Raw genomic sequence first — 15240 nt, forward strand, 5'->3', positions numbered from 1 at the left:
TTTATAGAGCTAGCTTATACCAGTTTATATGTGCTCTCTCAGGATTTTAGGACACCAGTGTAACAATATTCAGATCATCATTTCTTAGTAGTATGGGAAAGTGCCTGAATGTCCAAATACTGTAAAAATTGGTGCCAATATGACTCTGAAGCAGGTTGGCAAAAAGCCTGTAGACAGCCCTACAGAATGCCACTTGGCACCTGCAATAATCGTATCCTGAAGCATGCAGGAAGGAAATACTATTACTGTCTATTAAACATAACATGTGCAGGAAGACATGGTAATACCATAAATTAATGAAGTTCATGAGATTCTGAGCCAGTTTTAGAGGCGATGTGCATTTCAGTAAGTTGCTGTGAGCATAAACTGGCAGACATTTTGTGTTGATGACAGAAGAGTGGTAGCATCGAGTGAGCCAAGGACAACTTTATGAGAAAAAGTATGATGGCTCACTTCACCGTAGGGCTTCTCTTGGTGTGTCAGAACAGCACTTATTTGACAGCTCTCCTAGTCCCTAAGCAGATAGAAAACAACACCATATCCCCAAACACGGACGTAAGTAGCTTCAGGGTCACTTAGTTGTGCCAGTAGTTAATGGCTCTCAAGAAGCTGTTCTGCTGGCATGTTCAGTCCCAGTTCTGCAATGAACCCCAGAATCATGAGAACCAGAAGCAGCTGACACAGGGCTCCTCTTATATCCAAGCAGGAAGAGCATCAGCTTAGATCTTGAGACCCTTTTAAGTATTCAGGCGGTGCAAAGGAAACATGAATTGGCCTGGTCTTCACCAGAAAATGTCGAATGTGCATCTCTTACTGACATGAACTTGTACACCATTTATGGTAGATATGAATTTTGCCTTTCAGGTCCAAATTGTTTTCAGGACCAGCCCTTGTGCAACGGAGGGTGTTACAGATCACCATACTTGACACTTAAGCCCAAATTATGAACTCCGTTGTGACTAAATGCAGGAAATAAAATAAAAATACTGAAAAGTTGTGGACACACTTGGTCCCTGAGTTCTACTTCATGTTTATCGATCACCTTTTGGTATATACCTGGAAGGGCTAGGACAAGAAACTTTTTGTTGTTAGCAGTGTCTCAAAACACAAAAAGGATTTACCTTGAGGAAGAAGTCAGAGGGAGAAAAGCTCCTTTGTTTAATTGAACTGCTTGGCCCATGCTGAATGCAAGCTAGACACTACTGCAAAGAACATGGAGAAGAGCAAGCTTGACATTTAAGTAAAACAAAGGAACTTGGGAGATGCACAGTGAAGCGGGCCATTACAGACATATCTAATTCTTTCTTTTAGCTTGAGGGTTAAAATAAGGGGTTCAAACACCTCTGATTCTCTAGATTGCTTGGAAAAAGGAAACCTGTGAGGTTTCTACTATTTCCACAAAATTGGACTGATTATTGATTTTGTTTACATGTCTAACTTTTAGTTCATGCAGCTCTCCCCGGTTTTTGCTCACGGTGCATTTGTACACAGCCTTAGTGCAGTTGTGTAATAAATTAGTATAATTTTGTACACTCTTTTCCCTCTTCCCTGGGAACAGGGAAGCAATACCATGCACTCACCCTGCTGATGGGACAATCATATCATTGGCCTCTGGGCAATACATTCTACCTTCTGGCTTGAGCCTGTGAAACAGATATTCCCTACGCCACTTTACCCAATGCAAATCCATGTGCTGCCAAGGACAGTATTACAGACTTAATTTGCGGCATGAAATCAAAAAGGTGAAACCTCGGACAAGAGCTTTGTAATTGGAAATGGGGCCTTAGGTCCTCAAAAATACGGATCACTAATGCAGAACAAGGTAGGCTCACAGAATATGCCTGGTTCAGAGAGGAAGGAACAGAATATCAAGTTATTACGATGCATGTCACAGAGAACTGTGAAAAGCATATGTGCTTGATAGATTGCACGTGATTAGAATGAGGGCTTTAGGCACGGAAACCTCTCTATTAAATATCATTCTTTCTTTAGTCCTAGTAATATAACTATCAAACCTCAGAGTAAACTTTATTTGTTAGGTGAATGACCCATGTGTCTCATCTGCTTGGCTTTTTCACACACGCAGAGGTGTGTGAATCATCATTACACATTATTAATTGGAATGATGGACAGGTTGCCACTCCCTCCGTGTTCACTGCCTGCTCACACACTTGTTCTGCTTTATTGTCACCTGCGTAATGCAGACTGACTGGCCAGAGTGATTAGTGCACAGATTTAATTTGTGTGCTCCGCTCAAGAAGACTGGCAGACATGCGGGTTTGAGGATTTTTTAGTCCTCTAAAAAAAATACAATTAATCAAGTTGTGAGTTGACAGGACAGGGGTACTGAATGTATCTGAGGGGGAGCATGTCTATAATTGCACAAGGTGAACAGATTGCAGGAGAAAATGATCAACCCCAAACATTTATTGGTGGACAGCAACTTCTGACTGAATTCCCCTTTTTAGTTGTGATCGGGGGTTATTATTTTCCTCCTCAGTTTGCTCCCACCCTCTGCTCTCATAGGTTTTCATTTCAGCACAGTCTACTGGCATCCCGCTCCCAGAAATGCACTCTTCCTCTGCCAAGAACAAATACGCAAAGCAGAAATGCTCCTTCGCCCAATGTGTACATTCTGGGAGCTGGATTTTCTAGCTTCTGGAAAGTCACAGCTCCTGCCAGTCAAGGCAGATGGGGATGTGCACTTTGCTCCTCTGATGCCACACTCTGCCCAGATTTCTCTCACTAAATATTTGCAAGGCAATTTAAAGAGCTCTAGGTCCACTCTCCATGGTTGGAGTACTTGAGATTAATAGAATTAAAGTCTCTCTAAATCCTGAAGAAAGAGCTCAGGGGAGACAAAATCTGTTTTTTCTTTAACACCACGTGAGTCACAGAATGTTTAGTTTGGGTGTTTGATACATCACAGCATCTAAGCCAAAAAGACAGCTGTAGAATGAGTGGCAGGTTAACAAAGACTGGAGAAAAATAATGCAGAAAAAGCACAAAAGATTGATGTTGAGAAGGTAGAACAAAGTCTTCAAAATTTCAGTATTGCCAACAAGATTTTATTACAAATCTTGTAGTATGTGGTGGGTTTTTATTCTGAAAGCTCCAGTTGTGGAATCAAAAGATGACAAAAGAATATCAGCTTTCATTTTGAATTAAAACATTCCCAGCCCCCATGGGAAAAAGCTTGAAAACATGACCAAAGGGTATCCCTTGGAAATCAAAGTGGAAAAATAAAGAACTCAAATCTTTTCTTTTATTTTATTTTAGAATTTCCCCCCACCATGAGTTATACCCAATTTCTATGCACTGTTGGCCTTTCACCTCTAAATATTTCTGCCTGGTGGCAGAAACAGACAAAGAACCATTCAGCTAAAAAAGAACTATAGATGTTTTAGAAACTGCAGCCATTCTATTTTGGCAGCAATTCATAATCAGAATTTTCTGATTATGTCCCTTGTCACATTAAAACCCATAAACTAGAATGCGCACATGCTGATCTATATAATAAACTCTCTCCCCTGGATCTCATTCACTGAGGTCAACTTTCTTACATACTGCCTCCTCAATAAAGGAATACCATAGCAAAGCAAACTGCAATTAGGAGAAAAAAAAAAAGGGAAAAAAAAAAAAAAAAGAGCTTCCAGCCAGTCAGCTTATCTGGCAAGTGTGGAGAGACAGAAGTGTTTTTCCCTAGACCCACAGAATCAGTAAGTCTTTGCTTGATCCCCTCCTAATTAAAATCAGCAAAAATAACCTTCAACCACTGTTACAAACTTCTCTTTTTTTCCAAATATACTAAATCCTTACTTTCTTTGGCTCTTCGCCAAGATAAACTGTAATTCAGTGTTCACTTCCGTGGTTTCTCACATAGTTGATAACAACAGCATCGTGAGACAGAACGGCACAACACACCCCAACATTTCTATCACCTATAGCTAACAAACAGGATTCCTTATCAATGAAGCTTCAAGGCTTCTGCAGCAGAAAAGAAGAAAACACCACGATGTAACAATCGGGAACAGAAAATCTTAAGCAGATAGAGTCTCCACAGGGACCTTTTCAAAGAGAAAATGTATTTCATTTGTGGAATAACCCTAGAATGAGCTAGGTACTGTAGTCCAACCATTAAACACTTATACAAGTCTTTCAGAAACTAACAGATGTTCTTTTTATGAGCAAAGACAAGTGCCATTCGGCCTTTTTAGACACCTATAAAAATTCAGATAATTTTAACCCATTTTAATAGCTGCCTGACAATTTTATTAACGCACTCCGCTACAATGTGATCCTGTTTCCTTCACAAAAAGACTGACTTATATCATGGATTTTTACACACGCTAAGGTGCACGTTGCTAATGCTTTCCTCTTGATTAGTAAAAAAAGAAAACCTATTGTACTGACCAGAAGGAACAGAAAGATCTCTGCAGGATTTAACACAGTGTGTCAGCCCACAGAGATCCCATCTCAAAATGATGTGTGGAAGCTTTAATGATTTACTCAGTGTAAACTGACAGACTGAAGTACAAACCCTGCCCAGAATCAATTCTGTGGCTCAAACCCTGCCTTCAGCCATAGGTGGCAATCAATTTTAAATTTTAATCTTGGCAACAACTGAATATTTTACATCATCACAAGAAGAGCATACCCATAAAAAGTACAGCCTTTGCAGAAGAAGAGCTGAGGTCTGACAGGTATAGTTTATTAAAATGGGGCTTCACTGATAGAGCCAAATTCAGGGAAATTTATACAGCACCTGCTGACTTTGCCTGACTCTCACCGGTGCCATCAGCATCTCACTTTCTGGCACACTAAATTCACACACAAATGAAATGTTATGCATGCATTTGATACTACAATCTTATGCATAATAGTTCTTGTAGGAATATCATTACTAAACCACCTACACAAGATGTTGAATTTTGTGATGGTTGTGATTTTTTTTGTTGTTTGTTTGCTCTTTTTCCTGAAGAAGCTGCAAAAATAGCAAGAACCTAGATTGTTACCTCAGGCGTTCTGCAGAACAATATACCAAAGCAGCACATACTGAGTGTTTGCAAATTTTAAGTTTGGGATTGACTATGTGCCAGTCTTGCTTCAGCTGTGGGCACTTGATCCTGCACCAAAATCGCTGTTGACCTTTTCTGGTATTTATGATGTCGGTATGGATTTTTATCATTGTTTGAGCTCCTGACACAAAGCAAACAGCTTCTATAGCATGTTTTTATTCATGCAGAGTATGAATATGGGAATCTCAGTCTTCCTATCAAGCTTGCCATTTCTCTTTCTTGGATGCTTGGTTAATGGAGGTAGGTGATTCTGCCTCATTGCCTTCATCAGCTTTCCAAAGAAGAGTCACTTCCACAGATGTAACTGTAGAATATAAGCACTAATTGTAGCTTATATTCTCTGGATGACTTAATCTACAAGAGAGTTATTTGAAATACATTAGTTATGTACTATCCAGTCTCTATCGTTTAAAAGTACTTAAAATATTCATCGTTATCAACTAGCTGGATTGTGAGACTTACACATAGCAGTAGGACATCACCGGTCAATATAGCCTCTGAGTTAGGACATATACTGAGAAATACTATAGTGCCCTTATATGTGGCACTCAACTTAATACAGAGTCGCCCAACACTGATCTCCACAGGGATTATTCAGGTTTCATTCGTGGGTCTCAGCTGTGACTCACACATAGTGATAGCCTAAAGGAACCAGGCAGACACAAGAATTGTCACCTGGCACTAGGTAAAGCACAAAGACTCTTCCTATGTAAAGGTACAGCACCCAGCACAAAGAGGCTGTGATCCCAACTGGAACTGCAACCTGTAACACAAATAATTACAATGACTGTAACAGTCAGGTCCCAACTAGCATTTACAATGAATGCTCTTGAGAATCCATATTTAACAAATAGTTGAAGTAAAAAGCTTGGAAAAAGAAACCCACATTTCAATACCAAGAGTTTGAGTGAGCAAGGATAGTAAAACAATTAGCTGATGTGGCCTTTAAAAGAACTTTAAGATCGATGGCAGAGAGCATAGCTTTGGACTGGTTCTTTTCTCAGAAGAATTCACACAATTTCTGCAATAAAAGCATATTGGTTACACTAATCCTTGCTGTCTGAAACACTTTGCAGCGCTTCATCCAAGAATGCATATGATCTACAGTCCTATTCTTCTGCCCTTAGGCTAGATTGCTTTCTCAAGTTTAGAACTGTCAAAATCTAGTGAAAGATGAATAGAAAACATAATCAGTGTCAACTGAGTCACAGAAAACATGTATGACAGGTTATCTTCACCAGACTGGCTGCAGACTCACACCTTTGAAGTCAATATTTTGGAGGTATACATCTGTCTTAGAGAAACAGACTGCTTATCTTTGGGACAGCAAAAAAGAATGAGGCTAAAGCAGAAATGTCCAAATCCTAGCGGAGTAGGTAAATCTTGAAATTTAAGTTACTGGTTCCCAAAGACATATTTATGCATAGAGACTGAAGCTTGCATATAAAAGGAATAATAATTATACAACCCACAGTAACCGCTAAGAGACATTTTTAAATGTTACATACTTGAGAGACACTGTTTCAAGCTACTGAAGAGAGGTGTGAATTTCTCCCAAAGCCTAAGGTTGCCACTTCAAAGAAGAGATTTTAAATAAAATCACGTATGTACAGCCCTAATTTGTGCACTCAGTTACAGAATAGTTGGATCATTTATTGTAAGGGCGTATGCAAAGAGCTTATCAGAAAAGGGCAGAAGAGCAATAATTTACAAAGGAATCCTACTCTCTTTTTTCCATCTACAGAGCGAATGTAATAGTAGCTTTACCACCTAAAATATTAAGTCGCTATGTAAGGGTCTGATCTTTTCAGCAACTCTTAAGATGACAGGAAGAAGAACCTTTGCAGAACAAGGATACTGGGTTTTGCAGGTGCTATTTAAAACATACTGTGGGCCTTTCTACACAGCAAATTGGACCTGGTTAAATTGCAAGACAATCCTAAATCTGAGTTTTTTTCCAAGTGTGGTGTCCTAGAAAAAAAGAATCTGAGCTACTGGTCTCTCTTTGTCACTATTTATGTTGGGAAGAAAAGTCTTCCTGGGCACAGAAAGAACCGCAGACTCTAGGACCTTCTCTATCTTTATTTGTGTGGCTGTAAATTGGAAGACGCTGTGCTGGACTGTCTTATCAGTTGTCCTGCAGCAACCAGCAGAAGGAAGCTCTTGCCTTTTCTTTCTTCTATTTGCTGAAACAACATCCTGCTGCAAGCAGGTTTATAACGGCTACTTCTAGCAAAAAATTGGCTGTTTGAACATTTCTCTAAAGCTGCCCTCCAAGCTGGGGTTGGGTATAGTGTCAGGTTCCTTTGGAGAGTAGAACTTCCCTTCACAGGAGTTTTATTTCTCTTCTATTTAATTAATATTTCAACAAACACATTAGACTGTCCCAGAGAAATCTTCATAAACTTACTTGGGACTTCTGAGGGAGTAACAAGGGGATGAAAACATTAGTTTAAAACCGATCTTTTAGAGGAATATTTGGGGCTAATAACAAGAGACATCCTTTGAATCTTTTGTAATGCTGGCAAGAAAAAGACACTGAGGACAAACTGAGAATCACTGTATGATTTAAACCAATCTTTTACAAAGCAGTGAAAGAACAACAGTATCTTTCCAACTTGCCCTTGCTTTCCAGGATGATCCATTTCCATTGAGTATTTGCCTAATAGGACTGCGTCCTTTGATACATGCTAGAGAACAAGCTTGTCCTTGGAAACTTTCGTTTCCCTCTCCTCCACAACATTTAGGATCGCTACTTCGGGCATTCGTGCCTTTCAAAGCCCCCTCCCACCCTGCTTAACTCCTGGGGCTATGGGATTGTGCCATTAATTCTTTCTTTGTGCATGACCATCTGGGAGATAAGCAGATGTAGACACTGACCAATTTATTGTCAGGATTTAAAAATTGTGGAGAAGCAGGTGGTCAGCCGGAATTAAAAAGGGACCGGACAACTTACAAAATCATACATTTGGGAGTTGTGATACATATGTTATGACGGCTGGCAGTAGCACAGGAATTCTTTCTCCATGTCTAAGTTAGAGCTTTTCACAGCTCTAATCAGCTGAACAACATTGCCTAGGTGTATGGAGACTACCTTACACCAACTTTTTTACTTCTAGTAATTACCCTTCTCCATATTTCCATATTTTCTGTCTGTACTTTTTCCAATCTTAGGCCTGCCTCTGCTCCATATTCCTTTCTTGACAAGCTTTTTTATGCTTGGTTTCATTCCCCTCTAAAAAGCAAGGGACCTTCATTGAAACTATGGCAGAAAATATAAGAAGGAGATGATCCCCCTAATTGTCTCAATTCAGATTTTGCCGATTTTGACCATGCCGTGCTTTATGCCCAAGTTCAGTTTATACACATTTCTTTACCTGCTTCATCATGCTAATACACCATATTCAGTAAAATATTACTATTAATGGGACAGTATCACACAGTGAGACAGTACAATAGCACCGCATTACTCCCTATGCATACATTTATGTAAATTATGGCTATCAAGGTATATGTTTATATGAAACTCAAGGTTCAGCGTAAGGAAAGGCTTAGTGAAGAGGTTTGAACAATACCTGAAGAGGATGAAATCTCTATCTTCCTTAACGAAGCAAGTGTGTGAATAGTTCAGTTAAGTATGTAGGTCATCGCTTCTGGCCTGCTAAAGGGACATCAGTATATCCAGAGAAGGGAAAGGAACCAAATGCAGTGAAAAGCAAGTACTAGCACCCAGTCCTTCACCGTAGAGCTCAAGATAATAGCTCCTGCCAGTTTGCTGGGTACTGGGAAAGACAAAGAGGCCTTGTGTATTTCAGCATGGGATAAGTACCGTAAATGCGCTCTTTTTTTTCTGTCACCTTTCTAACATAGTGGTTTATTTTGGCTTCTGTAAATAAATGGACCCATTTGCTTAGGCTGACTTTGCTTGAGGTGATTTTAAGAGAGCTGATGATATGCATCAAGGCTACACTTTTACGGGGCTGTAAACCTTCAAACCAGGATACAGCAATGCCTCTGCACTTACCAGCACTCCAATATATATTCTAAGGGCAAGAGAAGAACAATAGATCACATCTCTGACTCTGAAAAGCTGGCAACACTGGAGCCTGGGACAATTAAATGGTTTTAGCAGTGTGTTAGCCAGGAAAGTACTCTGGTTTGTGACAGGACAGTGGGGAACTTTTTAATGATCATCTCCTCACACGGTAACTCTGAAAGTGTCCTTTCTTTGTCAAACTATCAAGGAGGTTTTCAAGGAACTGTGGAAAATAGATAGAAGTAGAGAAAACTACTTTAGGTGGATACTTCAAATCCAGAATCCTTTATCAACTCATTAAGAGGAACAAGCAGTAACTCATTTCTATTCACATGTAGAAATTTGCCCCCTTCATGCTCCTCCTCCGTCCAAATATGATCCTAACTTCATTTATTTTCAGTGGAAAAGTTATACCGAAAGTAATAATTAGGTTTTATTAATAAAAAGTAATATAAAACAAGTTCTTCCAACTATTGAATACCAACAGGTGCCTGAATGGTAGGTCACGACAGCATCCTCATAATTCTTTATCATCTACTGTAGTGTCAAGATCTCACCTTTCCCAAATAATTCGACGAATAAAACAAACTACATAGATAATCAGTGCTGTCAATCATTCTATACGGAACATTGTTGAGGAAAGAGCTCACAAATAGAACAATTATATTCAAACACCAAAGAACGAAAGAGTGAAAACATTTAACAAATCTCAGATAGCCCTTTTACCCCCATTGTACTGTTTGCTTTACCGTTCTCCCTCCCCACAAATAAAGACAGTAAAAAAATCATTAGAATACCTTTGAACTTGTGAAAGACGGCCCATAGCTCAGCAATGTCAGTGGCAAATGTTATGTCTGTGTCGAGGACAATGACTCGCTCAAGATTGGAAGGTAGAGTCTTAGTCAGAACCAACTTCATCAGCCCGTAAATCCCAGAGTAGTGTTTGTTGGGGATCCAAGACACTTCCGACTGACAGGAGATGGGAAGTGGGAAAGAGGAAGAAAAAAAAAAAAAATCTTCATTAGAGAGAGAAACTCTTCCTGACGCTAATTTCTTATAGTAGTGTAAGATCTCTGAGTACCAGCAATACAACACCATAAAATGCCAGGTGGAAACAGTCATCTAAAATCCTGCTTTAAAATTAACTTCAGAAGCTCTGAAATTTGCAAAGTTTCTGAAAGCTTGAAAAAAAAATTCTTTGAGGTAACCGCTTTACACAATATAATTAAAATTAGTTAAGCCTTTCCAACTTGGTACAATCCACTCTGAGACATCCATGTATCCTGATAAAATTGAAATATATTTTTAATCCAAAACTTCAGGTGTACTGCAGATTGCTTTCATTTTCAAATAAAACAAAATCTTTTGTGTTTGCCGTTCCTGGAATTTTCTGACTCTGAAGTAGAAATAACAAACGTAATTTTTTTCCTCTTATTTCTTATGGATTTGAAGGTCAGAATTGCAAAAGGCCAGTCATTGGGAACAACGGGCCAAAAAATTGCAAAAAATTTGTTTCTTAGAAACTGAAATTTTCCTGAAGCCTTACATCTTTAGCTTAAAAGGAGTGACATCACAGACATGCCCAAAAGTGGAGAAAGTGGGAGAACATTTTTTAGCCACAATTTTTTTGTTTGTTATATATTGAAGAGCAAACCCAAACATTTACATTTCTTCAGTAAGGGCTAACCAAAACGTTTCTACAGCTTCTAAAATCTGTTGGGAGACAAAACTCAATATTTCATTGTGCTACTGGCACTAGCATGTCCCATGTGCTAAGTTTCATTTTTTTTTTATGTGAGACTCAAGTCCTCAAATATCAAAAGTCACTGCTGAAAGTGGGATACAGAAGTTTTAAAAGAATTCCTATTGCCCTCTTTGAAACTCCTTTTGTTTAATGCTTTAAAGGGCATGCACTACAATCCCCAGATTTTAAGTTTTCCCCTAAGCTATGCTCCCATTAACTTCAATTAGTATTTTGTCTATCAGGGACCTCAGTGAGACAGATTTCAGGATTTGGCATGGCATGTTATACTTCGGAGAAAGTAGGCAGAAACTAAGTGCGTTCATAAAACTGAGAATATTTATTCTGTTGTTTAACTGTCTCATATCTATTCACCAACATTGTAAAGTTTATTAGGTGAAACAGCTTTTGCACAGAAGAGCTCATTTCCTCCAAAATCCTTCAAGAAAAGCTTCCTATAATAGAGTGGGTTCCTAAACTTTAGTTGGAAGTTGGAAGAGTGGCTGAAGAAAGGCTAATAATAGCTGCTTAGACTGCATTTCTTTTTGAATACAAAGGTACAAGGCCACTGCCAATGTCAGCTGACCTGCGCTTTTCCCTTTAAAATGGCACAAAATTTTCTCCTGTATTCTCAGGGTTCCTGTACCAGTACAGAGCTTTCCCTCACTGCTAAGTTCCTTAAAAAGACTGAGGGTACTAGAGCAAACCTCTAAGGAGAAAGGCGGGAAAAGCAGGTTATCTTAAAACAAACCCAAAACAGAAAGGGCAAACTGAAGTGTGAAGGGTTTTTTGTTGTTTGGGTTTTTTTTTAAGGTATCTCATCCTGACAATCCATTTGTACGTTCCCTTGTCTGTGAATATAATTCATACGTAATCACTTGCATATAAAATCTGGCTGGCATTGTCACCTACACACGTATATGTATCATGTACTTGTGCTTTCTATAGCATTTGCACTGTATAATGCCAGAAGCAGCACAAGCAAAGAATTCTAGGACACTGGTATGGACACTATGAAAGCAATTAGAGAGTGAAGTAATACACAGTGTGGTTTAATTTATGAGTCTAAAGAGGCATCATTCTTTTTTCATTCTTTCTTGCTTGATCTCTCCGTAATTTGTGTAGTGTTTAGAAGAGAAATCTAGTTTCTGTCTCCCAGATATATGCCAATATTAAGACTCTAGTTATATAAAAATGAACCTCAGTGTCCCCCACAAATGTCTTTTGTGTGTGTAAGAGAGATAATTTCAAATCCACACCCTCAAAGCCCTAGTTACTTGTGGTCCTAGCTCTCTCCACGTGATGACCCTAGGAACGTACCATCATATCAACGTGTCAGCAAAGCAGTATTTACCCTGCTTCCCCAAACTCTGTTATCATTCTGAATCTGCCACTTGACATCCTTGTGCTAGACCAGCCACAGAGATCAGCTCTCTAGTCATACTGACATGGTAAGAGTTAAAGTAATTTTACAAGACTTAAACTTGCTTTAATTATTATCCATCCCTATGTTATTCATTTTGGATGGCATGTCCTTCATTTAATTAGTCCAAATGCAATATTGCTCCAGAATAACTACTAACATACTTATGCAATAAGGGGCTCAGATGTTGCATGGATAGCCTGAGACAAGCAGGGAAGATAAAAGGTGCCTGGAAAAGTAAGAGTCACCTTCAAGGAGCCATTACTTTCTTTGCTCTCAGGATCCCCAATATCTAACACCACTGCCGTGTATCACTGCAGAGAGGAGATCCTTGCCTGGCTGTTCCTTCCGATCTGGCACACCGAAGCCAAAAGCCTGCCATCCTGAAGCCTGGTGTCTGAAAGACCGCTACTGAAAATTAAAGTAGTAGTCCCTATTCCAAATGGTCCATCACAGCTGGCTAGCGTGTGTTTGATTTGAGCGTATGTTGAAGCTTGAACTGTTAATCTGAAGCTTTCTCTCCTCTGATGCAGTGATGACCGAGACCTAAACAGGGGTCCTAATTAGTCCCCAGTATAATTTCTTCACAGCTTTGCTATTCGTGACCAATGTAACCATTCCAAAGTCATGCCAAGGAAAACTCCTTACGCTACACAACAGCACTGTGAAGACACACTCCCTCTATATAGAGACTCAATCTCTCTATTGCAGATAGTCTTACTAAAAGAAATATAAGAACACTATGGTTGAATAGGTGCTTAGTAGTTAAGAAACGCCAGTTTGAGATAATTATGGTGGCCTCAGCACAAACTCTTGCAAAATTCTGCAACCTCCAAGCTGCCTACTTTGATATAACTGGTAACATTTAGCCATTTCATTTATCTAAATACTGTCTAAATATTTTCTGTAAGTCTCAATACATTTTTTTCTCTAGCATAGTTAAAATGGCCCATATATGGAACGTCTGTGAATCATTTGATTTACAAGCTAGAGCAGAGTTGCCTTCAGAGAACAAATATTCCTAGAAGATATGGCAGGAAGAGAAAAAAATAGAGTTAGTAAAAGAGGAAAGTGAAACAAAATAGTGTGACATACTTTGCCATTTGTCTAATACTCCATTCAGCAGAAATAGCACACCTCAGATCTCTAGCTCTCAAGATCTGGATTTTTGTTCATGAGAGGAGAGTAAAGAAAGGCATTTAGCTATTGCTGACAGATTCTTTTAAGTAAGCTAAGTGAAATAATACCTTCTCACTAAAGATCTTTCATCAGAACCTTCTTTATTCTTCCCATAATTGAAGACTGAAAATGCGCTAAATTATCTAAATTATTTGGTGCTTCTGGCTATGAATATAGAAATTACGTGCCCATGAGTCCACACGCTGTACACAACTGATCACTCTGGTAAATGCCAGAGAAGTGGGAGCAAGAGTCTCCATGTCCAGTGATATTTTACCAGAGAGTTGTCTTCCTGACTATGCTCTGACTACCTCTGGGAAAGGCTGTGGCTGTACACAGCCTAACTCAGCTTTCTCACGGTTCCTACCACTGTATAAATGTTCACCAGCGTTAGCAGAAGTCCACCTTTTAAGAAGAAAAGTCTAATACAGACATACAGCTTAAAATCAAGCTTCCCTGTTTCTATGATGGAGAGAGGGAAAAACAGTGGCACCTTCTCTGTTTGTGAATGAATTGCATAGTGACTATTTCCCCAAGTCGTTAGGTATTTCTACTCTTAAAAACACTTGAGTCTGTTTCCCACACATTGAGATCAAAAAGCACAACTCTTCTCCCAAGTCATCACAAATACATTCAGCCAGACTTCTACTCTTATACTGTACTTCTTTAGGGAATTGTAGCGATTATTTTTCTTCCCTAAGTAGGCTACTCCCCCCTCCCTCCAAACAGGGGATGGGGGGAAATTTGCCCAGCTGAATACTGATTGCTCTGTAGCTGTGAGTGAAATCTGTATATGGGCAGGTATCTTGAGCCTCTTTAAAAGGGATGGACATTGGTCTTGTAGACTTAGCAGAGTGCAAAATGAAACACGAAAAAACCCATGAACAGAATGACAGCGGGAACAGTGACCAACAGGAAAGGACACATTGGTGGCCCATGTTCAGCCTGGTTTCCACCAGGACCACCAGGTCCTTTTCTGCCAAGCTGCTCTCCAGCTGTGTGGCCCCAAGCATATACTGGTGCACGGGTTAGTTCCCAGGTGCAAGACTTAGCACTTCTCCTTGTTGAACTTCATGAGGTTCCTGTCAGACCCTCTTGCCTGTTAAATAGTATTTTTTCCATTTTCTTAACAGAGTTCCTCACTGTCCCACAGAATATATAGCACTGTAGCACCCCCCGAGCTACAAAAAGTGCTTCCTGTTCAGCATGGTAAGATGAGGGAAGTTTGGCTGATGAAGTGTTTTCCCTGTCCTTAAACACTTTACACTGGAAAAATGCAACCTTCAATACTGTATTGATTTTCTCACTACATTCACTGCATCTTCCTAGATATGCTTGGAGAAAAAAAATCAATCATAATAATCCTCACCTATGACATGATATCCCCATCCCCAGTCCAAATAAAAGACACCCTTTCTGCTCAGCTGACTTCGCAAAAGCACCGCTAAGGCCAGTATCTTGCAAGAGCCTGAAGATCAGACTGGCTGGGTTGATGCACCAGGCTGAGAAACAGCAAGCCTGGATGCAGAAGGTGCCACTTGCATGCACCCCTCTCAGAGGTGGGATAATAAATGGCATCAGATAGACCCAGATCCCATTGCCACACAGACTTAATGGCTGCAGATTCACTGCGGTGGGGAAACAGCCAGCAGCAAATAGCAGGAGTCAGAAATCAGAAAAGGCTGGGGGAAAGTTGAAAAGGCAGTCTGTAAGTAATTCCGTTCCCCCAGAGCTTTCATGGCAGGTTTTGCTATTGAAAATATCAGGTATCTAGAATATACTG

The 15240-nt window shown here is 39.7% G+C and overlaps 1 protein-coding gene across 4 annotated transcripts in view; it reads right to left on the minus strand.

Moving 5' to 3' along the window:
- Positions 1-15240, minus strand: part of LARGE1 (LARGE xylosyl- and glucuronyltransferase 1) — a 291365-nt gene that overhangs the window by 105330 nt on the left and 170795 nt on the right. For all 4 annotated transcript variants that reach the window (XM_063321577.1, XM_063321581.1, XM_063321576.1 and 1 more), the window contains one exon: positions 9912-10083. In XM_063321577.1, the coding sequence (XP_063177647.1) occupies positions 9912-10083 (172 nt within the window). The remainder of the gene's footprint in view (positions 1-9911; positions 10084-15240) is intronic.

Source organism: Chroicocephalus ridibundus, chromosome 1, assembly GCF_963924245.1.
Source record: "Chroicocephalus ridibundus chromosome 1, bChrRid1.1, whole genome shotgun sequence".
Classification (NCBI taxonomy): domain Eukaryota; kingdom Metazoa; phylum Chordata; class Aves; order Charadriiformes; family Laridae; genus Chroicocephalus; species Chroicocephalus ridibundus.